Source organism: Saprolegnia parasitica (assembly GCF_000151545.1).
Source record: "Saprolegnia parasitica CBS 223.65 unplaced genomic scaffold supercont2.219, whole genome shotgun sequence".
In the NCBI taxonomy this organism is placed as follows: domain Eukaryota; phylum Oomycota; class Saprolegniomycetes; order Saprolegniales; family Saprolegniaceae; genus Saprolegnia; species Saprolegnia parasitica.
The window spans coordinates 848-23,857 of record NW_012156613.1 but is presented as its reverse complement, the minus strand read 5'-3'; the positions used below and the strand labels follow the sequence as shown (position 1 = coordinate 23,857).

Sequence of the window (23,010 nt, the reverse complement as noted above, 5' to 3'; positions counted from 1 at the left end):
CTGTTATAGTGTCTACATTCAAATAGTATATTAAAATGCTAGAGGCGTTGTAGTGGACTCTAGAACCACTATCGTCAATGTAACATGCTCTCCGATACCATGTAAGAGAGATAGCGCTCTCGGAGTTTGCGAAAATTCAACATTTTTACTCGAATTGCTATGTACAAGTCGGCGAAAAATGACGCTCGGCAGTACGACTTTGCTGCGAGAGCCCAAGCGCCTACCACGTCCCAAACGCAAGTCGCTGGGCCAGTCCATATACATAGCCAACTGTGGCTGCCTGCGTCGGAGTCGGTCGAGTTTTCGAACTGCGCGAAAACACGTTGTGCATCTGGGCGTTTATTCGACCACCTCGAAAAATCAACGTTGGAATTCGCATGCATGCGCTGCATTCGGCGTCCAAACCTTCATCTCCATGATACCAGGATGCTATAGAACGACAGGAACCGGTGCGGCCTCGCGTTAACGCGTCTGTGTGGCGTCGGTCTTTGTTGAGGTGCGCTTTCATGGTTTTTAACCTTATATCTACGCGTTAAAGTGGGGAGGGGTCCATTTCAAATCAATAGGTCCCCTCCATGGGTCCCCTCCAAAGAAAAATACTCGTAAATCGTTGCGGTTTCAGTAGCACCCCCTACTGTGTATCGGGAAGGGTCGGAACATCCGGATGAGATCCGGGATTGGCGCCAGCGGATCCCAGTGCTGCCCGCAATGGCTTGAGGACGTTGCGACCGTGTGTGTGGCGCGCCCCCGAGCCGTACGTACCTGCATCGACCGAGTCGAGAGCGGCGAACACTGTCTCTGCCAGGCATCGAGAGCCTCGGCGACGGCTTGTGCGCCAAGACGATCCGCCGCTACTGCTACAAGATCGAGGCGACGCTCTTCTCGACCGAAGGCCGGATGAGGTCGCGTTCGCGATGCGCTTGCTGCCGCTCCAGACGTCAATCAGCACCGTGTGCTGGCTCGACGAGTGCAACGTGATCGTGGGCGGCGACGACGGCGCCATGATTGCGATCCACGTCGGTATTTCGACATTTGGCCACTCGCACGCGTCGTTCCACAAAGTCGCGCTCACAGACCACGTCGGCTTGCAGTGGCTCTGGGGCGGCCTTGGCAGCGCCCACACCGTCATGGCCATCGTTCCCGTGCCCAACACCAACCACGACCACGACAGCACCGACACGCTCGTCCAATCGCTCTCGGCCGACTATCTCCTGCGCGTCTGGTCGTACGACCAGCTGAGATGCCTCTGCAACCAAGCGATTGGGTCGGTGCTCGGGCTCCATGCTGACGCGGCGCAGGCGACCGCCGCGTCCATGGTGATCGTCGACCACCGCGTGCTCCTGCACTTAACGACGACGACGACAACGCATGCCATTGAGCTGCTCCGTGGCGAGCTCTCGCCAGCGTCGATCGACCTTCACGTCGCACGCCGCTTTGTGTTGGAGCAGCTGCCCACGTCCGACTGGTCGACTTTGGCGTGAATGACGCGCGGCGTTTCTCGATTTGGCGCGCGCCGTCGACCGACTAAGTGGTCTAGCACCCGCTCTTGCTCATGGCCCCAAGCAGGTGACGGGTACCGTCCTGCGTGGCATGCTCGCGTGGACAGCAAAAGTGCGCGGCCGACGACGACGCCTTGACCAAGGACAGTACCGACGTGTCGCAGATTGGCGTACACTCTTTTTTGTATATATTCCATCTTGCTAATCTTGCGTGTAGGCGTTTTACACGCAGCGGCTCGGCGCCCCGGAGCGCTTCAACGACGAGTGTCTCCTCTCGACCTTGTCGACGCTTGTGACGGGCCCGGCACGGACGCTCGACGGCTCCGCCGTGCGCTTCTGGGCGCGGTCCAATGTCAGTGGTCGTTGCAGGACACCAAGGGTTCGAACCCGCATACACTTAAATCTATCGACAGTGTGGCGCCACGTCCTCGCCGTCGCCACAAGGTACGACATATGACAACTTGTCCATCAAAAAAATAGTTATACGAAACGTAGGACTAGCACTGGGCAGCGGAGAACGTGCCCCTCGGCTTTGTGTCGTGCGACTTGCTCGGGTCGCCCGTGCTCTTGCGCCGCAACCACATGTCGGTGGTCTTTCCGGCCACCGCTTCGATCCTCGGCGACCGCCCGGCGACGATCGCCGGCCTCTACGACTCGATTCTTCTGCCCACGATTGCGGCGTTCCGACAGCGTCCTACTACGCGTCGCTCGAACGCGAGTGGCAGTCGGACGTGCTCGAACTTGTCGTCATGACGTCCGTGATGCTTATGGACATTGTCCAGGCCGGGCTTCTCGAGCGGTCGCTGGCCATGTGGTCCAACTTGTACTGGCTGTGCAGCCAGACGCAGTCGTGGCCGTGCTGCAGCTGTGTGCCTCGTCGATCTTGGATCAGATTGTTGTTGAATGGAATCTCGGCGCGTCGACGCGGTCGTTCATCGCGGGGGTCGCCGATGCCGCCAAGCTACTGCCGTTTCTGCAAAGCAACGGTCTCCACAACGTCCTCCGCGTCGTGCTGCGTCACGCGAATGATGCGCATGACGCAAAAGCGATGCCCAGCGTATGTACATGTACCTTCTCGGCGACTGCTTGCTGCTCGAACCGACCAACAGAGACGGTCTTGGACCGCTCGTCCGTGTCGTGCATCTCGAAGGCGCGGCGGTCGTCGTCGCACTCCCGACGTTGCTCAAGGAGCATGTGCCCGAGGGTCTGAGCCGTCATGTGGTGTCGTTTTTGGAAGCGGTTCTCGTCGATGCCGCCAAGAACGACATGGCGCTCGATTTTGTGTGGTACAGCCTCTTCAAGCTCTACGTGGCCGACGGTGTCTACGAGAGTGCCCACTCCAGAAGCTGGTGGCGCTCGGTGCAAGTGCGCCGTCGCTGGACGAGTGCGTCCGGCGGTACTTTGTCGTGCAGCTCTGTGACGCTGGCCGCGTCGACGTGGTCTGTGACGTGCGCTGGGGTGCGTTTGAAGCGCAAGTCGAAGAGCTGCTTCTGTTGCAAGCCACCACCGCCCACGCGCACGTGTCGTCGGCCAAGTCGTCGCAGTGGCAGAGCGCGTCAGCCTTGTACTGTCTCCTCTGCAGCTTTGACGTCGCTCACAGTCGATGTGTGCACGCATCCTCCGCCTCGAACTCGAGCCGTTTGCAGCATCGATTCTCCAGGTCCAGCGCGACGCACTCCTTGCAGCCTCCAACGCCTTGGAGCTTGTGCCGGAAGCACAAGCAACTGCTCTTGGTCCGCGGCAAGCTCGCGTTGCCCAAGCTCAGTCTGGCACTAGGGTCGCCCGCGGTGGTCTCGCTGCTGCTGACACACCTTACGTCCCTGCCCGTGCGGCCTTGCGGCCGATCGAGCTCGCGTCGGCGATTGCGCTGGCGCTTGAGCTCGACATGAAGGTCGTGCGTGCTTCGTGCGGTCGCTGGTTCGACACTTGGTTTGCTTATCCAAAAAGATATGGCGTCGTCCGGTTGTGATATGCTGAGCGTGGATTGGTTGAAAAGAAGCCAATGAAAAGGGGAAGACGTGTCAGTTTTCAAATTGACGGCGACGGAGGATGCCGCTGAGCAACGAGGTAGAACGACGACCAAGCGACTTGCGACGATGTGCACGAGCGATGATATAGCAAGCGCTTTTCAGTGCTGCATCAAGTGGCAGCTTGGGTATTGTCCAATCCTATCTCAACAAAGGCGTCAACGCCAACTGCACGAACGACGACGACGTACGTTGGATCTCTCGATATATTTTTTATATTTATCCATTGGAGTAGAATGGTTGGACGCCTTTGCACTACGCTGCTTATTATGGTTATGTGGACATCGCCCGCCTCATGCTTGAAAAAGGCGCCAAGTTGGAAGCGTCCAATGCGGTATGTTTTTGACTTCATGAAGCTGGTATTGAGTGTCTAGTTGACGTAGACGGGTGCGACACCACTGCACTGTGCCGCTCAAGGCAACAGACCACAAATGGTCCAATTTCTCTTGGCAAAAGGCGCCAAATTCGACGCCAAAAACAAGGTACGTACAGCCACCATGTCGGCGTATGGTGCTGGCATGAAATGTGCCTAAAAACATCGTCAATGAACAACAATTATTTTTCTAGGAGGGCAAAACGCCGCTTGAGGTCGCAGAAGCACACGGCTCTAATAATCCAGTCGCAACGCTTATGCACAACTTGCAAGGCGAGCAGGTATATAGCTGATCCAAATGGTTTGGATCTGTCGTGTCTATACTCACTCTCCGTTATAGCTCTTTCTTGCACTGCGCGAGAAGCGCATTGATGACGCCACGCGCATTCTCAAATACAAGTTTATCAACGCCGGCCTCCGCGACAGCGTTCGCATCTCTTTCCAAAGGGTTTGCTATCGATAGATACATAGTCTCAAACGCCGTTGCTGCTCGTGGTCGTGGCAACGCAAGATTCGTCGCTGCTTCAAATATTGCTTCAAAAACCAAACCTCCAAATCGATGCCAAAGACTCGGTACATCCATAAATCGACTTCGTCCGACATTCTCACGTCATTTGTAATGGAATAGACGGGTCGCACGGCCCTCGCAGTTGCCATTACCTCTGGTACCGCAGAGGCAGCTCAAACGCTGTACGAGGCGGGTGCGTCCCTCCATCTTGTCGACAAGGTGGGGTTTCGACTTCGTTTTGATGAGAAAATTGATGGTGTGGTACAGAATCTATGTATTTCATTTCAAGGCCCGTATTGGGCACCGCCTTGCGCCAAGCAGCCTCCACCAACGACAGCAGCACGGTGGCTCAACTGCTGCGTCTGGGCGTCAGCTGCTCGTTGGCCAACGAGGTATGCAGTTTTGAGTTGGACGGTCCAAAGCATCCTGGTTGGATCTAGAAAGGCGAGACGACGTGGCATGTGGCGGCTGCGAAGGGCCACACGTCCATCCTCACGATGCTGCTCCAACAAGAGACCAAGGACGACAACGGCATTGGCATCGCCAACCACGTACACTCTGCTTCGTTTCGATTCTTTTGACGTTAAACTAATGTAGAATGGGGAATCACCCCTTTTCGTCGCTGCCACCGGTGGCCACGCCGACGTTGTCAAATGCCTCCTTCGTGCCAACGCCAGCCCCCACATCACTTCCCACGTGCTGTCTTTGAAGGATTCGTATCCAAAAGGCGCAAAACCGATGCTAGGATGGGTCGACGCTGCTCCACGCGGCTGCGATTGGTGGCAGCATGAGCGTCCTTCACCAAGCCGTCCAGTGTGGCGTCAACGTCGAGGCGTGTGACGCGGTAGACAATGTTGTTTGTGATCCAGTCCAACTCCTATCTCGTTTGAACTAGATGGGGCAGACACCGCTCCACATTGCGTCCGAGAAGGCCCACGACAGTGCGGTCAAGTACCTCTTGGACGTCGACGCCAATGTCTTTGCCCAGGACAAGGTATCGCCATCTCAACACACATGAATGCTCTAGGATGACGTGATTCCCAGACGGGCAAGACGCCACTGATGCTGGCAACTAATGAGCGCATCATTGACACCTTGCGACAGGCAGAAAAGATGGCCAAGCAGAAGGTATGACACTCGATCCAGCATTGAATGCACTGCTAGTATCTGTGCTTTAGAAAGTTGCGCCCTCCAAGGCCGTGCTATGCCCCAATGTCGACGACGTCAAGAAGTCTTTGTCGGTACGATCATTAATGCTTACAGACTTGAGGATGCCATTTACATTCCTATTCCACGATGTAGGGCGATCAACCTGTGGGCACCAAGTGGAGCAGCGTACGTAAAACACCACGTGTCCACAAGCCTTACTCGCATCTGGAACAGGAACTACTCGACGCTGTGCGTACGCACAATGCCAACCGGGCGATGGGCCTGTTGGCCGACGGTGGCAACCCCAACGTTATCAACGAGGCAAGTCTCGTTTTCTGGTGGCAATGACGGGAGGACCAAACGGAGCGTAGGCGGGCGACTCACTCCTGCACCTCGTCGTGACTGGCAACGACCACAAGATTTTGGAAGCGCTTTTGCGGGCGCCAGGCGTCCAGATAGACATCCGCAACTCGGTACAACAGTCGACTGCACCTGCAACAACGCCGACATGGTTCTCTTAGGTAGGGTTGACACCGGTGATTCTGGCCGTCCAAATGGGCCACCGGCGCCTTGCGACGATGTTGCAAACCGCTGCGCACCCGAGTATGTCTGACGTACGCCACTTTTATGCAATCAAATCTTGTCTAATATGGACATTCATAATTTAGGTGCCGGCGACGGACATTAAGATGGACCGATCTAGTTCAATCGATGGTACGGTGTACAAGGGCACGTATAAGGGTCGTGTCGTCGCCATCAAAACGCCTGCCGATGAGTCCTCCGCCCAAGCAATCATCCACGAGATGGAGACTATGCAGCAGTAGATCATCTTGGACTTTTGTGTCATGATCTGATCATCGATTGCTGTAGTGCAACTCGCCGTACGTGCAGCAGCTCCTCGCCGTCTCGGATGTCTACACATCGAGTCCCAAGCTCGTGCTCGAGTACATGGACGCGGGGGATTTGCGCAGCTACCTCGACGCCAAGCGGCTCTGTGAGCCCACCAAGGTCAACGTCACACCATTGGAAGTCGCGTGGGTGGTTGCGAATGCGCTTGCCGATTTGCACCACAACGGCGTCTTCCACCACGACCTTGAGAGCTACAACGTCCTCCTCTCCTCGACCAACTACGTTAAAGTCGCGAACCTCGGTTCTGGCCTCGAGTCGGCGCAACGGCGGGCAAGAGCACACCGTACTGGACAGCGCCCGAGGTGCTTGCATCGACGAGCAACTACAGCTTTGCCGCCGATATCTACTCGTTTGGCGTCATTTTGACCGAGCTGGACACGCTTCAGATGCCATTTCACGACGCCAGGGGCCTCGGGTACTGGGGTATCATCGACGAAGTGCGTCTCGGCAACCTCCGTCCGACGGTGAGCGCGAATTGTCCGCAGTGGTTGCGGGACCTCGCCGACGCCTGTCTCTCGTTTGACCCAACGCAGCGTCCGTCAGCGCAAAGATCGTCGAGTCGCTTCAGAAGCAGCTTGGCCGCAGCAAGGGATCGTTGGCGAGTGAGCCAGCGTCCAAGCCAACGTCCAAGACGTCCAGTCCAGTGGTATTGGATTATCGCGGCAACACTAAATGTACGATATCTCGTCCCGTAGAAACCAATGTCTCAGAACGTGCAGTGCTCGAGTGAGCTACTACCCACCACTGACGCACGCAGGAACGCCTCGGCAATGCCCACCTCAGCGTCCAGTATCTCCAAGACGTCTACCGACACGGCAGTGGTACGATCAACCACATCCGATTCGCGCATATCACCTTGGATCTTTCTCTCATAGGCAACGCCGCGGTCTACTACGATGCTCGTGAACACACGTGTTGTGTGCCAGCTTTGTTGTGCCTCCAACTCTCTGCTTGAGTCGCACTGCGAACGATGCGCCGGACCTCTAGCAACTGTTGCGCTCAAGCTCAAGGTGCTTCTAAAGCGTCTCGCAGTTGCCAAGAAGAACGGGTTGGAGATATACGATGGTCTTTTCTGCGTCTACTGCGAAACCTCCCAACCGATGGACGCGACAGTCTGCAACAAATGCGAAGAAGCGTTTCCGAACGACAACGAGAAGCTTCGCATCCTTGTGATGCGCGTCGAACAAGCGACCAACTCAAAGGCCTAGAGTCCTGAACTTCACATGTGCATGATGAATATACGAAACGTATCATGATCTGAGGCACCTATCTAAATCTGCCCAAAGAGGGGCGGACGTCACGGCCACCGGTTTTACCCGAATATCTTTTCAAAGAAGCTTAAGCGACAAGCAATGAGCGACAGGTCTCGCAATTGACGGTATGCATTCATGTGGTGTACAATACCGACTGCAGACGTCGACGGGTATCTCCATCGGCAAGAGCTACATGACAGTGTGTATACCAAATAAAGATCAATACAAAGCACTACGCACCGATGGCCACAGCAACGAGGGCAAGCTCGGTCGATAGGAGAAGGTACAAGCTGCTGCAGTGCAAGAGTGGGCGCCGGTGCCAGCGTCGTCGTCTCGTCGAGGCGCAACTAACGATTCAACGTCGAGCGGTCTCACGTGCCACGGCGCCACCAGCGGCACGGTGGACGTGTCGGTGCAATCGCGCGAATGGCAGTGGGGATATCGTCGCCAGTGCATTGTAGAGGACTATCTCAGTGTCCGCTGTCGCGTGCTTGATCGACCACGGCGTCGAGCGTTAGAGGCGTCTACTGCCTCGAGAAAGTCGTCCAGACCTGGTCCACACCGATCGCGCGCGTGCTTCTTACTTGAGTCGCGCACGTTCCCACAGCCAGTGGTAGGGTGGAAACCTCGTTCGATTCAGACGCCTAGTCGCATTGTGAGACAAACCTAACGCGCAAGTAGTGTAGTACCCTGTGCCAGACGCGAACGAGCGCCGCGCCGACGCCGTCAAGAATGTGGCCCGTGCCAATCTCGCGTCTGCGTCGTGGACCTTGGGCGCGCGCAGCTTAAGATGATGGCTGCCGAGGGCTATAAGCTTTGCGCATTTGCAGCGTGAGCACACGTCGGATTGCACGCGACGTCGAGCGAGAGGTTCGCTGCGGGCGAAAGGTTTGCGTGGCGCTGCCAGCAGTCTCAGGCTGACTACCGTGTACAAGCAGCAGGACGCCATGCGCGGGTGCTTGAGCTGGATTCATCGGGATTTGCGCCATGAGTTCGCGTGCGCGCTCTGAAGACGACGCGGCGCCTGCGCAGCTCCTTCTCCACCGCCAACGTCGTCGTCGTGACTTGCCGCTGTGTCGACTGTTTTGGTATTGCGTTTGATGTTGGTATCCGGATCTTGTCCGGATACGCATTCCACCCACCATGCTTGGTGTGGCTCATATGGGTGTGGTATGGGTCCTCGACGAGAAGCATTCGCACGCTGCATGAGAAGCGGTCGTTGCAAGCGCTAGCTTGGTGACTCAATGTCCTGAATCGATTGTATGAACGACGAAAGAAGGGTCCTCGGCCACACGAGTTTCACCGTTCACAGTCGGCAGGAGCGACCGCCCTGCCGTGTGACCGAGGCCCTCGATCGCAAATGGCAGAATGAACAGCGCTCCAGGTTTTACCGATTCTATTTGTAAAAGCACTGCGTTTCGCCTTTGTCGTGCTCGTTTTTACACTGTTTTTACGCGACTGAACGTTTGCTAGGAAATGGGACCTTCTCCGAGTGCCACGTCATAGTAATCGAGTACCGGTAAACTTGTGAATACCTCGTCTCTGGTATACGAGGACGCATTATAGCATGGCACACGTTTTACACGAGTGATATTAGACGACATGAAATCACCGCGAGAGAGTGCGGAAGAAAAGTCCATGCAATCCGAGCACTGTGAGCTCAAAGCCTCTTGTCCCAATTGCTCCGCAGGATATGATGGCTCCTGGACGTAGTATTCGTACGAATAGTGCCGTGAATCACATTCTCGATCCAGTGAAAGGGCGATCGATCGTCGCTACAAGTGTAAAAGAACGAAGACTACGGCGTACCGATGTGGTCATTTGCCTTTTTACGTTTTAAGAGCGCTTTGTATCTGTGGTGGAGCATTGCGCGCGCTGTACGACTACAGCGGCAATGTAGCGTGGTCTGCTCTGCACTTCAGAGTGTCTTCTATCATTGTGCTAAGTTTGGGCGATTCCATTTCAAATGTGATGTTGTCGACAAGTGGCGTCGGCGTCCTAGCGTGGCGGCTATAAGATGGTACTACGATCTAGTTTGTAGTGCGTCGCGTCTCTCAGATGATGCTACGATCCTAGAATGGCGTGCATCTTGGATCGCGTCTCGGTACCGTTGTACGCCTCGCACGTCGACGCGACCTTGCATTTCGAGTTCTCCAAAGCGCCCTCTACAAATGTGCCATATCTTGGCGAGTTCATTTTCAAACGCAATGGTGTCTAATGCGCGGCCTGGTGATACTTTGAATGCTTCGAGATGACGCGCCACTCACTATGGACAAGAGCTTGGCGGCCGCAACATCGTCTTTTCGTGGCACCCACACCAGATATCCGGATAATGTGGCTAACAGCACGCAACTTGTCGAGATGTTCCTGATTGCGAGGAATTGGCCGTCTCGTATGGCCAAACTTGGTCAAAAATAGAAAATGGCTTAAAGTTGGTACAGTTGTAAAGTATTCTTTTTGTAGCACGTAGCAACAAGTTGCACCATCATGCGCGGTCTACAGCGCTAGAAACTGGTGAAGTTATGCCGAATTATACTATTGGCGGCATCACGAGGGACGTCTACATGGCACATGCCATTTGTAAGAAAAAGGCGATGACAGACACAACCGCAGCCTCCATCAAGTAGCCGAACGACGCTCTCTTTTGCCGAATGCATAAATTTTGTTTATGCCCTAACTTCTATACCCATCAAGCATGCCTTTACACACCGCAAAGCGTTCTTTACGGACCCGTGACTATCAGTCCGCGGCCTTGGTCAGCCAGCTCCTCAGGTTGCCGCGTCCGGACTCCGAAAGAGACAAGCTCGCTACGCTCAATGGCCATGACACAGCCGCTGAGTAGATCTGAAATGTACGGCATGGCCTTGATGTGTCCGAGGAGATTGCAACATGAATGCGTGAATTCTACCTCGGTGAGATTGATAGCTGTAGATCCAAGAGAAGCATTGATTTGATAGACGGTTATCGGTATATCGTCCATTGCAGCTTCACACAAAATGTGGCGTCTAGAACCAGCCGCCGCAACGGAACGGCGAGAAGAGACCGCAGCCGCCACCAAGACCCCAACCAAAGCCAACACCACCGCAGATCGACCCAAAGCACTCTTTCTGGCCGCCCTCGCGAAGGTGCTGCTGTGTCTCGGTGCCCAATTTGGCGTCGACGCCCATCGCCGGGGTGTCGACGGTAGCAGCGGCCGCAAAAGTGCTAGCGATGAGCGCGAGCGAGGTGACGACAAACTTGACCATGATGTGACGTAGACGCGGAGAAAGCAATACTGGACGCGCATCACTGCGTCGGGTTGAAGGAGGACACTCAGTCGCGAACTGTCATGGAGTCGATCTTTCCCACTCGCCGTGATGGGATGGTCTAGTTGAGCGATATTTTTCTTGTCGAAGGCACTGCGGTCATTTCTTTAACGTTTTAAGAGCGCTTTGTATCTGTGGTGGAGCATTGTGCGTTCTGTACGACTGCAGCGGCAACGTAGCGTGGTCTGCTCTGCTTTCTTAAGTGTATTTTATCATTGTGCCAAGTTTGGGCGATTCCATTTCAAACTTGATGTGGTCGACAAGCGGCGCCGGCGTCCTGGAGTGGTGCCTCTAAGATGGCACTAGAATCTTAGTTTGGTGCGCGTCGTGCCTCTCAGATGGCACTACGATCTTAGTTTGGAATGCATCTTGGATCAAGTCTCGCTACCGCTGTACGCCTCGCTCGTCGACGCAACCTCGCATTTCGTGGTCTCCAAAGCGCCCTCTACAAATGTGCCAAATCTTGGCGAGGTCATTTTCAAACGCAATGTGGTCGACCTGGCGTTGGTTTGGATGGAATCGCGCCACGATAAAGACTGAAAAAGTACGCTATGTACCTCGCTTGGTGTTGAGTGAGACTGTAAGGCGACAACGACGGCAATCTCAAACAAATAGTACGCGATCTTCTATTAGGACGACATCAAGCCGACGCCGTCGACAACACCGTCCAAGAGCAGTACAAATGTTGCGCAGCTGGGACTTGACGACGCGGTGCGCGTCCGAGTCGAGGCGCGTCGCTGCGGTCGTCGCCGCATCCCGTAGCTTCGCGACCACTCGTCACTGGCTTGCAGAAGCGCGCGCGCTGGTAAAGAAGCCACCATACCGTGCAAGATGCGTGAATTGCGACGATGACGTCGGACGCCGTACAGACCGGATATGGTGTTTTTTACCGCAGTCGTTTGTGTTTTAAACTCAAATTCGAGACGTTTCAAACCATCGCATGACGTGGTGCAGCGGCAGCAGGACGGCTTGCCAACGAGTCGATGGGACCGCATCGACATGCATGAGGAACCGTCTTCCATCTCATCTTACGCATGACCTTCCGTCTCATGACTTTATCTTCTGGCATCGCGTCAAGAGAGAATGAATATGAGAGGTGCTATTACATTACTAGACTACAATGCGCTTACTGGCGCTCGGTGTGGACCATGTGCGTGATGAGGTCGAGGACGCGGTTCGAGTAGCCCCACTCGTTGTCGTACCACGACACGAGCTTGACAAAGTCGTCCGTGAGCGCGATGCCGGCGTCCGCGTCAAAGATCGACGAGCGCGGGTCCGAGATAAAGTCGCTCGAGACGACCGCCGAGTCCGTGTAGCCAAGGATGCCCCGGAGCTCGTGCTCGCTGGCGTGCTTGATCGCCGCCTTGATCTCCTCGTACGAGGCCTTGTTGCGGAGGCGGACCGTCAAGTCGACGACCGAGACGTTGGCCGTCGGCACGCGGAACGACATGCCCGTCAACTTGCCGTTGAGCTCGGGGATGACCTTGCCGACAGCCTTGGCGGCGCCCGTCGAGCTCGGGATGATGTTGAAGCACGCCGCGCGGCCGCCGCGCCAGTCCTTCTTGGACGGGCCGTCGACCGTGAGCTGCGTGGCCGTCACGGCGTGGACCGTCGTCATGAGGCCCTCCACGATGCCAAACTTGTCGTTGACGACCTTGGCGAGCGGCGCGAGGCAGTTGGTTGTGCACGACGCGTTCGAGACCACGTGCATGCTGCGGTCGTACTGCTCGTGGTTGACGCCCATGACAAACATCGGCGCGTCGGCGGACGGGGCCGAGATGACGACCTTGCGCGGGCCGTTGACCAAGTGCGCCGACGCCTTCTCGAGCGTCGTGAACGCGCCCGTCGACTCGACCACGTACTCGGCTTCGGCGGCGCCCCACTGAATGGCCTTGGGGTCCTTCTCACCAAAGACGCGGATCTTGCGGTCGTTGACAATGATGTGGTCGCCCTCGTGGCGCACCGTGCCGTCAAAGAGGCCGTGGACCGTGTCATGCTTGAGCATGTACTCCATGTACTCGGTCGGGATGAACGGGTCGTTGACCGCGACAACGTTGAGGAGCGGGTTCTTCTCCGCGGCGCGGAGCACGAGGCGGCCAATGCGGCCAAAGCCGTTGATGGCCACGTTGACGGGGCCGCCGACGCTCTTGGCCGCGTCGTTCTGGCAGTTGATGATGTTGAGGAAGTCGGGCTTGAGCGACGCGCCGCCGACGAGGAAGCCGTCAATGTCGGCCTTCTTCGAGAGCTCGGACGCGTTCGAGGCCGTGACCGACCCGCCGTAAATGACGCGCGTCGCGTCGGCGGCGGCGGCCGAGACGTGGTCCTTGAGCCACGCGCGGATGCCGGCGTGGACGTCCTGCGCCTGCTCGGGGCTGGCAGTCAAGCCTGTGCCGATGGCCCAGACCGGCTCGTACGCGATGACGACGTTCGACCAGTCCGAGATGTGCTTGGCGTACGCGGCGAGCTGCGCCGTCACGACCTGCATCGTCTGCTGGCCCTCACGCTCGGCCTTGGTCTCGCCAATGCAGGCGATGACCGAGACGCCCTTGCTGAGCGCGTAGCCGGCCTTCTTGGCGACCTCGTCGTTGGACTCGCCCTTCTGGCGGCGCTCCGAGTGGCCAATGATGGCGTAGTTGATGCCAGCATCCTTGAGCATCTCGGGCGAGACCTCGCCCGTGAAAGCGCCGTTGCCCTGGCTCCACGTGTCCTGGCCCGAGACGCCAATGTCAGCGCGGAGCTTGGACTTGACCGTGAGCGCGTGGATCGAGGCGGGCGCGACGACGACCTCGACGTTCTTGGGGATCGTGGCCGTGTTGAGGGTGTCGACGAGCGCCTGCGTCTGGCTGAGCGACCCGTTGCACTTCCAGTTGCCGCCGACAAAGAACTTGCGCGCGTGGGCGCTGAAGAAGCGGCGGGAGCTCTGGGCGGCTTGCATGGCGAAGGGCAATTTCAAGAATGAGGCTGCCAGAGCTCTAAAGATCTCCCTGGTCCGGATACGCTGCGCAGTGGGCGGCCGATGCAATATTTTGTCCCTTCAACATCACGCCATACAAACACCAAGTGCAAATAAATCCATTGGATTCTATTGCAAGATTCACAACCAACGTTATCCGGAAATCGGCGTGCGACGGCCATGGCCGACGTCGCCTCTATGCAGCCGCGACACGACGCGCGTGAGGGTGTGCAAGCAGCAAGGCTGGTAGACAAGACCTATGGGCGAGGAATGCGCCTTGGGCGGCGAGCGCAAGTGGCTGCTGCACTGCGCTCGGCGCCGACCAGGTATTAATTGTAAGAGGACCTCTGAAGAACGATACTCAGACGCTCTTGGCACCACAAGAACGCGCGGCTGGATTTCTCACGCGAGAAATCAAGCACTGGCTGCAGGACCACTCAATGTTGAAGTCGATGGCAGCCCGCGAATGCTTCCGTAATCCGATGTAGTACATGGGGATGCGTCGATACCAGCAAGGTCCATCACTCGTACACTTCTACAGGTAGCTGAGCGACGCACGCGATGGCGGTGGTGGAGCATCCGCCGGCTGGGACACCCTGCTTCGTGTCTATGGGACTCGTGAGTGACATGCCGCGCTCGTGATGGCGATGGCAGTTTGAATGGCTGCGCCAAGCGTTGCACCATGACGACTGCTGGGATCAGATGACGGCACGGGATTGGTTTTGCTTCGACCTCGATGGCCATCGATGGCCCACGATGACGTGGCAGGTGGAGAAAAACGGTCGTCCATGGGCGCACCCGACAGTACTTTGCACCAAATCTGTGCGCACCTGCCCATCGCCTGCAGCATATCATTTCACCATCATGGGTCCATGCCAAAGGGATGGCTCGCGACTACGCATGGCATGTAGGATGAGGCACCGCTGGATCGCCTGGGCTACGCACGGTGCTGCTGGAAGACGGTCGCCGACTCGTTGCGCAGCTGGTCCGGCAGCATCTCGTCCAAGCACGACTGCAGGTTGTTGATGACCGACCGGAGCGACGGCTTGGTCTTGTCCTCCATCGTATATTTACGGTCGTGGAAATGCCAGAGTGGGAATTGTTTCTCACGTGTGTGGGAAATGCTTTCTCACGCCTGTCCAATTACCCAATCAGCGTCCACCTCGACCGGACCACGCTGCCACGTCCAGCTTCCTGGAGCCTCTTCTATTCTGGTCCCTCTTCTGCCTTGGTCCTCCTACCAGCGTACTCTCTTGAGGCGATATCACAACGACACATGGCTCTGGAGCCAACGCCTCGGCCTTAAAAGGAATTGAGCCGATGCTGCGGTTCTTCCAGGAGACAACCGTCCTCTTCTGTCGGCGCCGACGAATTCAACAAGAGTACATCACCTTTGTTCATAAATACACACTAGAGACACTAATACCGACGGTTTTGGTTGTTGTGTCGACCACGCTGGCTGTGGCTCCCGCCTCGCGGACCGTTCGCATGGCTGCGACGCCCCGAGACATCGTACCCGGCGCGCGCCGACTGGTCGACGGCCGCACGCAAGACGGCAAGCATCGCGTCCGGCGACTGGATCTGGTCGCTGTAGCCCCACGCCTGCATCAGAATGTTGTAGTTGGTCAGACTCGACTTGATGCGCTTGATGCGGTCTTGGAACGCGCGGAGCACCGCGCTGGGCGGGAGGCCGTAGTGCGCGTCCATCTGCGCCTCAAAGTCGGCGCCGCCAAACGTGCGCGACACCTCGATCGCGAACGTGAGCATGCGGTTCGAGGTCTCGCTCGCCGCAAAGAGCCGTCCGAGGCGGTTCGGACACGCGACGTTAAAGTCGACGCACGCGGCGTCAGCTTGCCGGATCCAGCGCACTTGGCGCGCAAAGTGCTCTTCAAAGAGCGCGGCTTTGGTGTCGCGATTGGCAAAGTCGTGGTTGCGCGAGCTCGAGAGGCAGATCTTGATGAAGAACTCGCCGAGGTCCGGCACCGCCGCCTTGCGCCGCTCCGATGGCGTGCGCACGAAGGCGCCCACTTGGCTGTTGAGCGTCGCCTGCGCCGACGGCGTCGCAGCGAGGTACGCCTTGGCGAGGCGCAGCACGTTGGCGTACGCGACAATTGCAGCCTCGGACTCGTGCTCGTTGCCCTGCATGACGGCCACGATCTGCGAGTTCATCGCGCGGAGCAGCACGTCCAGATACGTCATGTCGCCGACGGGTGCAAAGACGACGTCCTTGCCATGCCGCGCGACGTGCGACGGGTGCAAGTACAATGGCAGCCAGTCCGTGTAGCTCTGACCTGTTGGCGTGCGCAGGGGCACGCGACGCGTCGTCGCAGCGTCGAGCGCCTCGTCAAACGCTTCGCGCGACATGATCTCGGGGTAGAGAGTGATCGTGGTGCGGCGCGGCGCCGCGTCGACCCGCAGGGGGTACCCGAGACGCACGTTGTGCTCGACGAGGTTTTCCATCCGGATCGGACACACCATCTCACGGCGGACGCGCTCGAGGTGCGGCGTCAGCGTCGTGGTCTCCTCCTTAACCTCAGACTCGTTGTCTGGGATCTCGCTCATGGCTGGGTCGTGGCCGCAGACGGCGCACTTGTACGCCGCGTCCATGGTTCGAAGCCGCGCAATGGCCGCGGCCGACGGCTTGCTGTAGTCGGGGTCGGCCAAGAACGCTTGCATGTAGATCATGAGCAGCGTCAGGTTGCTGCTCGGCGTCCAGCCGCCGTACCGAGACGCGCTCTGGTGCATGTACTCGTGGTTGGCGAGCACGTCGACGCAGATGCCGTCGGGAAAGACGTGCGAGTGGTACTCGTGCGTAAAGCCATAGTCGGGCAGGATGCGCCCAAACGGCGGCGAGTGCGGGTACGACGGCGGGATCGTGAGCTCCCAGTGCACCGTGACGCCGCGAAAGATGCCGTCGACGAGGCGCGTGCTCACGTGGAAGACGTTGTCGTCGACGTGCGCGATGCTGCAGCCCGGCACGGGCGCCTTTGCGTACTGCTGGTAGTGGCGAAACGCCGTCTTCAAGCCCGACATGGTTGGTAAAAGCCAATTGCAAAGTGCGTCGGTACATGTCAGGAAGACGGGATGGTGATTGAGTGCTGGTCTGGATCGCTCCGAGTGAAGGTCGCCGACCCAACGACACTGCGATCGAGTGGCGGGGAGCGATGACCTTCATTAGCGCAGTGCGTTCTATCGTATAGTCTTGAGCAGTCTTTCGAAAGCTATCTTAGGTTGATGCGCGGATGGCAGAACGGGACACCGTGTCGTGTCTCCGGAGCGTTACTCCAGGCGTGTTGCTTTGACGGATGAAACAAGAATGGGTATATATACTCTTGAGGCTGGGTCCATACAAGACACACGTAATAAGTGCCAGTAGCGGCAGGATCGAAGCAACGATGAAGCAAGGGCGAAGCAGCGACTTGATATCAAGTGCTGCGCTTTGATTGGCCGAAAAGGAATTTTAATGGAAGCTGTGCTCGAGGGCTGCCACGTCATGTGCAAACTCGTCCAAGTGTGGAGTCTTGTGCAATGAAATAGAAAGCTTCAACAATTATATACAATCAAACGCTATCGGGCGACCGGGCGCTACGACGCCAACAGAGGTGAGAAATATCTGTCTCCAAGGACTGCCCCTATTTGGCTGGACCCAATCCAACGCCTCGCACTGCTGTCGCCAGGGCGCCGTCCGTGTGAAATGCAGCGCAGAGAGCGTTCGAAACAGAAAATTCCAGCTCCCATCATCCTAGTCGGAACGCTAGTCACTGCTATCGGCTTGGTTACGTGGCACCTTACAACCCCGCGCAGTGTACCAGCAGATTGTCGAGCCATCAGCTTCAAAAACGCATCTCGAAGCTTCAAGCAACCGCGTGCGGCTTGGTTCAGCGCATTGGATTGTACCGGAACAGAGATCTTGATCTGTACACGGGCAGTTGGCGCACAGAATGGCGAGTTAGGATGCGGTGTCTAGCCGATACAGCTCTAAAGATAGTGCCACCTTGACCAGCGCCCTTGCAACGAGAGTGCGTCAAAAACATGGCTTGGAAGATGCTGACAACGTGCTTCGTCCGATCGTCGTCCTTGGCTACTTGAACGCTGAACCGAGGTCGCAAGACCACGCATCTCTTGCGGTCAGTCTCCATCAGTTGGCAGAGCTCATTTCCGCATTTGCTCGCTTTCGAGATGGACTCGCCCCCCAAGGACGCCAAGTTCGTCGCCGTCAACGACTCGGAGGCGACAAAGGACGAGCTCCCGACGCACGTCGTCGAGGCGCTCACGACCCACGGCCGCTTCCTCTGGTGGTCGCTCCTCTTCCTCAACGCGTCGTGTCTCTGGGCGTACTACACGTGCTTGTCGGCGCAAAACTACTACCAGTCGCGCTTCGCGTCGACGTCGTTCAACTTTGCATTCCTCACGACGCCCGTCTCGACGTGGCCCATGTTCGTGGGCCACCTCTTCCAGGTCGTCTTTGGCCTCGACAAGAAGCTCGGCATGTGGACGCGCGTCCGCCTCGGATACGCCATCTACGTTCTCTGCGCGCTCGCCATCATCCTCCAAGACGCGTGCGACGCGACGCCCGAGACGGGTGCGATCGTCGTCTTGGTTGCGTTCGGGCTCGTCGGCTTCACCAACTCGCTCGCCGAAGCGGCCTTGTACGCACTCTCGTCGCTCTTCCCGGACGCAGCGTTCACCAACGCGATCCAGCTCGGCAACGGCACGTCTGGCTTTATCAACGTGACGCTCAGCACGCTCATCCAGCTCTGCGTCGGCGGCTTGGAGCCGGCGCCGGCCGACACGACGCAGATCCAAAAGGTCTCGTTCTACATCTTCTTTAGCGTCCTCATCGTCGTGTGCTTTGTGGCCGTGTACCTCTTTTACCAGCTGCTGCAACTGCCCGCGGTCGCGTACTTGATGGAGCTCAACGACGCCGAGACGGCGCGCCGGCAGGCGTCGCACGAGTCGTTCCCGGTCATGTGGGCGCGTCTCTGGCGCATCGCGACGACGATCGCCGTGCCCGTGGCGTGCCAGTTTCTCATTTTCCTGTGCTCGCTCACGGCGTTTCCTGGTATCGGCATCTCGTCGGGCTTTCAGCTCGCGGGGCCCGCGACGTGGGGCGGCTGGTACATCAACGGCGTCCTGCTCAGCTACAACTACGGCGACTTTGCCGGCCGGATCCTCGCGCCGCTCCTGTACAAGTACTTTTCGCTCACGTCGTGCTTTCTCTGGTCGATTGCGCGCTGGGGCCTCTTCGTGCTGCTCTTGCTCGGGCTCCCGGGCGGCGGCCTCAACCCGCTCTACTGCATGGCGAGCGCGCACGAGTTCAACATTTTCTGGCAGCTCTTTGTCAACTTCCTCCTCGGCCTCTCGACGGGCGTGCTCAGCACCATTACGTTTGGTCTCGGGCCGCGCCTCGTGGCCCAGAAAGACCGCGAGTCGGCGGGCGCCATCATGTGTCTCGGCCTCTTTCTCGGTATTTCATCCGGCGCGACCATCGGCTGGCAGTTTGGCCAGCACCACTGGCTCGGCGCCTAGTCACGACTCTAGTCTTTACCCAAGCATAGAGCTAGTCAATATATAAAATCTTTGCTGGAACAGAATGGTGTGCGCTGCTTTTAGCATCCATGCGTACATTAGGGTTAGGGTTCCGGTGAAGAGATACCCGCAAAGCGAGCTAGCTACCAGAACCAGACTCTGGTTGCTTCGACCACATCGATTTCCACAAAACAACATGCACGATCGAGCATCGACAAAGATTCCATTATTACTATATATCGACCGTTTAGCAGCGGTCGTGGTGGTACAAATCTTGGTAGTCGGTGAGAAACTTGAGGATGACGCCGTTGGACCAGCCAAAACCAAACTGGAGATCGTACTCGCCGCCCGAGCCGAGGCCACCGACGACCGACGCGTTGACTTTTCGAGCATGTAGCCCGTCTTCTGGAACGCCGAGTGGCCCGTTTGGACCCAGTCGGTCACGATCTTGGACGCAAACGCGGTCGCGTCGGACGAGTTCATGTGCAAGAGACCTTCGACGGTAAAGTCGATCTCGGGCGCCCACGCGTTGTAGGCGTCCCACTGCTGGCCAGTATGGGCCGTCGTCGTCTGAATGCCTGCGACGAGGACGAGACCCGAGCTTTGGAGGCTCGAGAGCACCTTGGCGTTGCGCTTGGCGTCCGATCCGTCGTACGCCTGCGCCCACAGCGGCGTGTAGTCGGAGATCGACACGATGCTCGAGTGCTTCTTGGTGCTCAGGATGAAGTCCTTCCACGCGCCGCTAGCGTCGCTCCAGAGGATCGCGTCAATGGCCGCCCGACGCGCTTTCGCCGCGGCGTCGAACGTCGACGCCTTCTCGGCGTTGCCAAAATGGCGGTGCATGACCCCGAGGTTGACCTCAAACTTGTGCATGATCGCGTTGAGGTCCACCGGCACCACCTGCGTCGTGTAGAGCGACTTCATGGTCTTGCCGTCTTCGAACCAGCGGCTGGAAAAGTCCCAGCCGCTCTCGGCCGCCGCAATGATGTTTTGATATAGACCCGCGCGACTCGCCTCGGGGACGAGCTTGGCCGTCTCCATGTCTTCGCGGAACGACTCGGGACGCGGCTCCGTGCCGGCCGAGAAGTACCGGTTGAGCACGTGGGTGGTGCCGTCCGCGGCCGTGACCTCGACGCGGTGGGACGCTGCGCCCGTCGCCATCCAGAACGCGTACTCCTTCTCGAGGAGCGGCAGCGCTTGCTTGAGGAACGCGTCGTCCTTGGTTGCCTCCCAGATGATGCGCACCATGTCCGAGAGGAGCGGCGGCTGGCTGCGGTTGAGGTAGTAGATGCGGCCGCCGTTGGGCACAAAGCCATAGTCAGCGACAAAGTCGAGGAGGTTCTGCGCAACGCCCTTGGCGGTCTCGGCCATGTCGCTCTTGAGAAGACCGTGGATGATCCAGTACGAGTCCCAGTAGTAGCTCTCGCGGAAGCGGCCGCCGGGCACGACGAGGTTGTGCTTGGTCGGGAGGTGCGACCCGTAGTAGCCTTCCGGCAGCACGCGCTTGCGGCCGAGGAGCTTCCAGAGCTTGTTGATCTCGAGCGCCACGCCTTCATCTCGGTGTCTTGGATCGACGCGAGCGGCGCCGGCGACTCCTTAAAGTCGGGCAGCGCGATCTCGACGAGGTCCGTCGACGGCTCGTCAAAGTACTTGGCGACAAATGCCTTGAGCGTCGCGTTCGAGTGGTCGGGCAGCTGAGTGAACGCGTCGAGGACTGTCTGCGGCGACGCCTTCATGACCATGTCCACAAAGTGCTTGCTGTCGTTGTAGAGCCGCGCATCTTGGATCGTCTCGAGGACCGGGCCCGCGCAGTAAATGTCCTTGGGCTCGGCCGCCGCCGACGCGAGGGCGACCATGGCCGCCGCCGACAACAAGTGCGATAAGCTGAGCATCGTAGAGGAGAGAAAATGCAAGAATGGGAGACAACTTGAAAAGTCTCCCACCGCGAGCACCTACTTGAGCACGACGTTGAAGTTGGGCGCTTTGCGTGCATGCGTCTGCGACGCTTCTACAAATGCGCCGCGAGGAGCCGGCACCGCTCGTTGCTGGATGCTTTGCAGCTGTTTTCTCCGCGGTCACGGCGCAGCGCCAATCAAATGCTGCGGCGGCCGTTTCGAATGACGTGGCACCTTGAGACGCCGGAACCACATGCTTGACGACCAGTGAGTCACACGGGATACCCGTGGCTGGATTTTCGGGCTGAATATTTGTGGAATGTAGTATGAATGCACGACTAGTGGATGTCTGTTTGCTAGAACCGCAGTACAGTGTAGCGACCTACTGGGTGGTATTGGATGAAGGACCAAGGGTCGTGCTTGATATGTTCGAGTGCGACCGAGTGGCTATGTATGGAGAGATAGACTAAACGAGGTGTAACGACCAGTGTCAAGGATATGTATAGTCTTCAATGTGTTTATTCCGTAGCACACCACAGAATTCAGGCATTCTTGGGATGCGCATGCTGGTTGGGCGTCCTATATAATTTACATGTACTTCGTAGTATGTTTAAATGACACTTCGTGCACCAACGAGCACACCCCGACAGTACCAGCAGCCTCTTGTATGCCGGAGGATCAGCAATGTGGATTCGCGATAGCTCGTGAGAACCAGCCGGAGGTTTGCAAGGCGTGGGATGATTCAGAGCATAAAGACGACATGAACGTCGCACTAAAGACTTGCGATGCGCTATCTTGTACAGAGCCAACGGAATTTGTCCCAAGGGTTCATTGTGTCGCGTCGATGTGACGACACGGATTCGGTGGGCTTTTCTGAACGATTGTAATTTCACAGTGCCTTTCGTGCGGGAATGCAACTGCTCTCGATATGCGGTCGAAGAAACCATGATCTAATAGTTCCAAACGTGATTGCACTACGCTTTGGCTTGTCTTTGCCCATGGCCTTTGCCAACAATCAGCGCGTACTTCAACATCGAACCTCGATGTCGCCACCTTCAACATGCGCAACAGTCTGTTTCGCAACACTTCCGACTGTGGTATCATCCAAATGAGAGTTCGCAGCCAAGGCCTCTATGAAGCTTGGTCATGTAAAAGTTTGTCCGTAATAGATTCTTACACGTGATCACTGATGAACACTGACTGTGCAACAGGTAGCTTCACTCACTGCTCCATCAAAAGTCGTTCCTTTATATACACCGAGAAAGGGCCCTGTGCTATCATGCAGTCCGTGAAAGGACGGCCAGCCCGAAAATCCAGCCACGGGTATCCCGTGTGACTCACTGGTCGTCAAGCATGTGGTTCCGGCGTCTCAAGGTGCCACGTCATTCGAAACGGCCGCCGCAGCATTTGATTGGCGCTGCGCCGTGACCGCGGAGAAAACAGCTGCAAAGCATCCAGCAACGAGCGGTGCCGGCTCCTCGCGGCGCATTTGTAGAAGCGTCGCAGACGCATGCACGCAAAGCGCCCAACTTCAACGTCGTGCTCAAGTAGGTGCTCGCGGTGGGAGACTTTTCAAGTTGTCTCCCATTCTTGCATTTTCTCTCCTCTAC

The 23,010-nt window shown here is 57.4% G+C and overlaps 5 protein-coding genes across 5 annotated transcripts; 1 reads left to right on the top strand and 4 right to left on the bottom strand.

Annotated features, from left to right (window-relative positions):
* Positions 1-12,118: 12,118 nt before the first annotated feature.
* Positions 12,119-13,974, bottom strand: SPRG_15410 (hypothetical protein). Its single transcript, XM_012355231.1, has one exon. The coding sequence runs from the start codon at positions 13,956-13,958 to the stop codon at positions 12,150-12,152; it is 1,809 nt and encodes a 602-aa protein (XP_012210621.1). The 5' UTR covers positions 13,959-13,974; the 3' UTR covers positions 12,119-12,149.
* Positions 13,975-14,838: 864 nt separating this feature from the next.
* Positions 14,839-15,039, bottom strand: SPRG_15409 (hypothetical protein; the record flags this gene model as incomplete). The annotated part of the gene is made up of 2 exons (XM_012355230.1): positions 14,839-14,870; positions 14,922-15,039. The coding sequence occupies 2 exons, from the start codon at positions 15,037-15,039 to the stop codon at positions 14,839-14,841; spliced, it is 150 nt and encodes a 49-aa protein (XP_012210620.1).
* Positions 15,040-15,358: 319 nt separating this feature from the next.
* On the bottom strand, positions 15,359-17,023 carry SPRG_15408 (hypothetical protein). Its single transcript, XM_012355229.1, has one exon. The coding sequence runs from the start codon at positions 17,007-17,009 to the stop codon at positions 15,396-15,398; it is 1,614 nt and encodes a 537-aa protein (XP_012210619.1). The 5' UTR covers positions 17,010-17,023; the 3' UTR covers positions 15,359-15,395.
* A 1,050-nt stretch (positions 17,024-18,073) lies between these two features.
* On the top strand, positions 18,074-19,505 carry SPRG_15407 (hypothetical protein; the record flags this gene model as incomplete). The annotated part of the gene is made up of 1 exon (XM_012355228.1): positions 18,074-19,505. Exon 1 carries the CDS (start codon positions 18,156-18,158, stop codon positions 19,503-19,505), a length of 1,350 nt encoding a protein of 449 aa, XP_012210618.1. The 5' UTR covers positions 18,074-18,155.
* Positions 19,506-19,752: 247 nt separating this feature from the next.
* SPRG_15406 (trehalase) lies at positions 19,753-21,397 on the bottom strand (the record flags this gene model as incomplete). The annotated part of the gene is made up of 3 exons (XM_012355227.1): positions 19,753-19,845; positions 19,869-21,069; positions 21,099-21,397. 3 exons carry the CDS (start codon positions 21,395-21,397, stop codon positions 19,753-19,755), a joined length of 1,593 nt encoding a protein of 530 aa, XP_012210617.1.
* Positions 21,398-23,010: the final 1,613 nt, after the last annotated feature.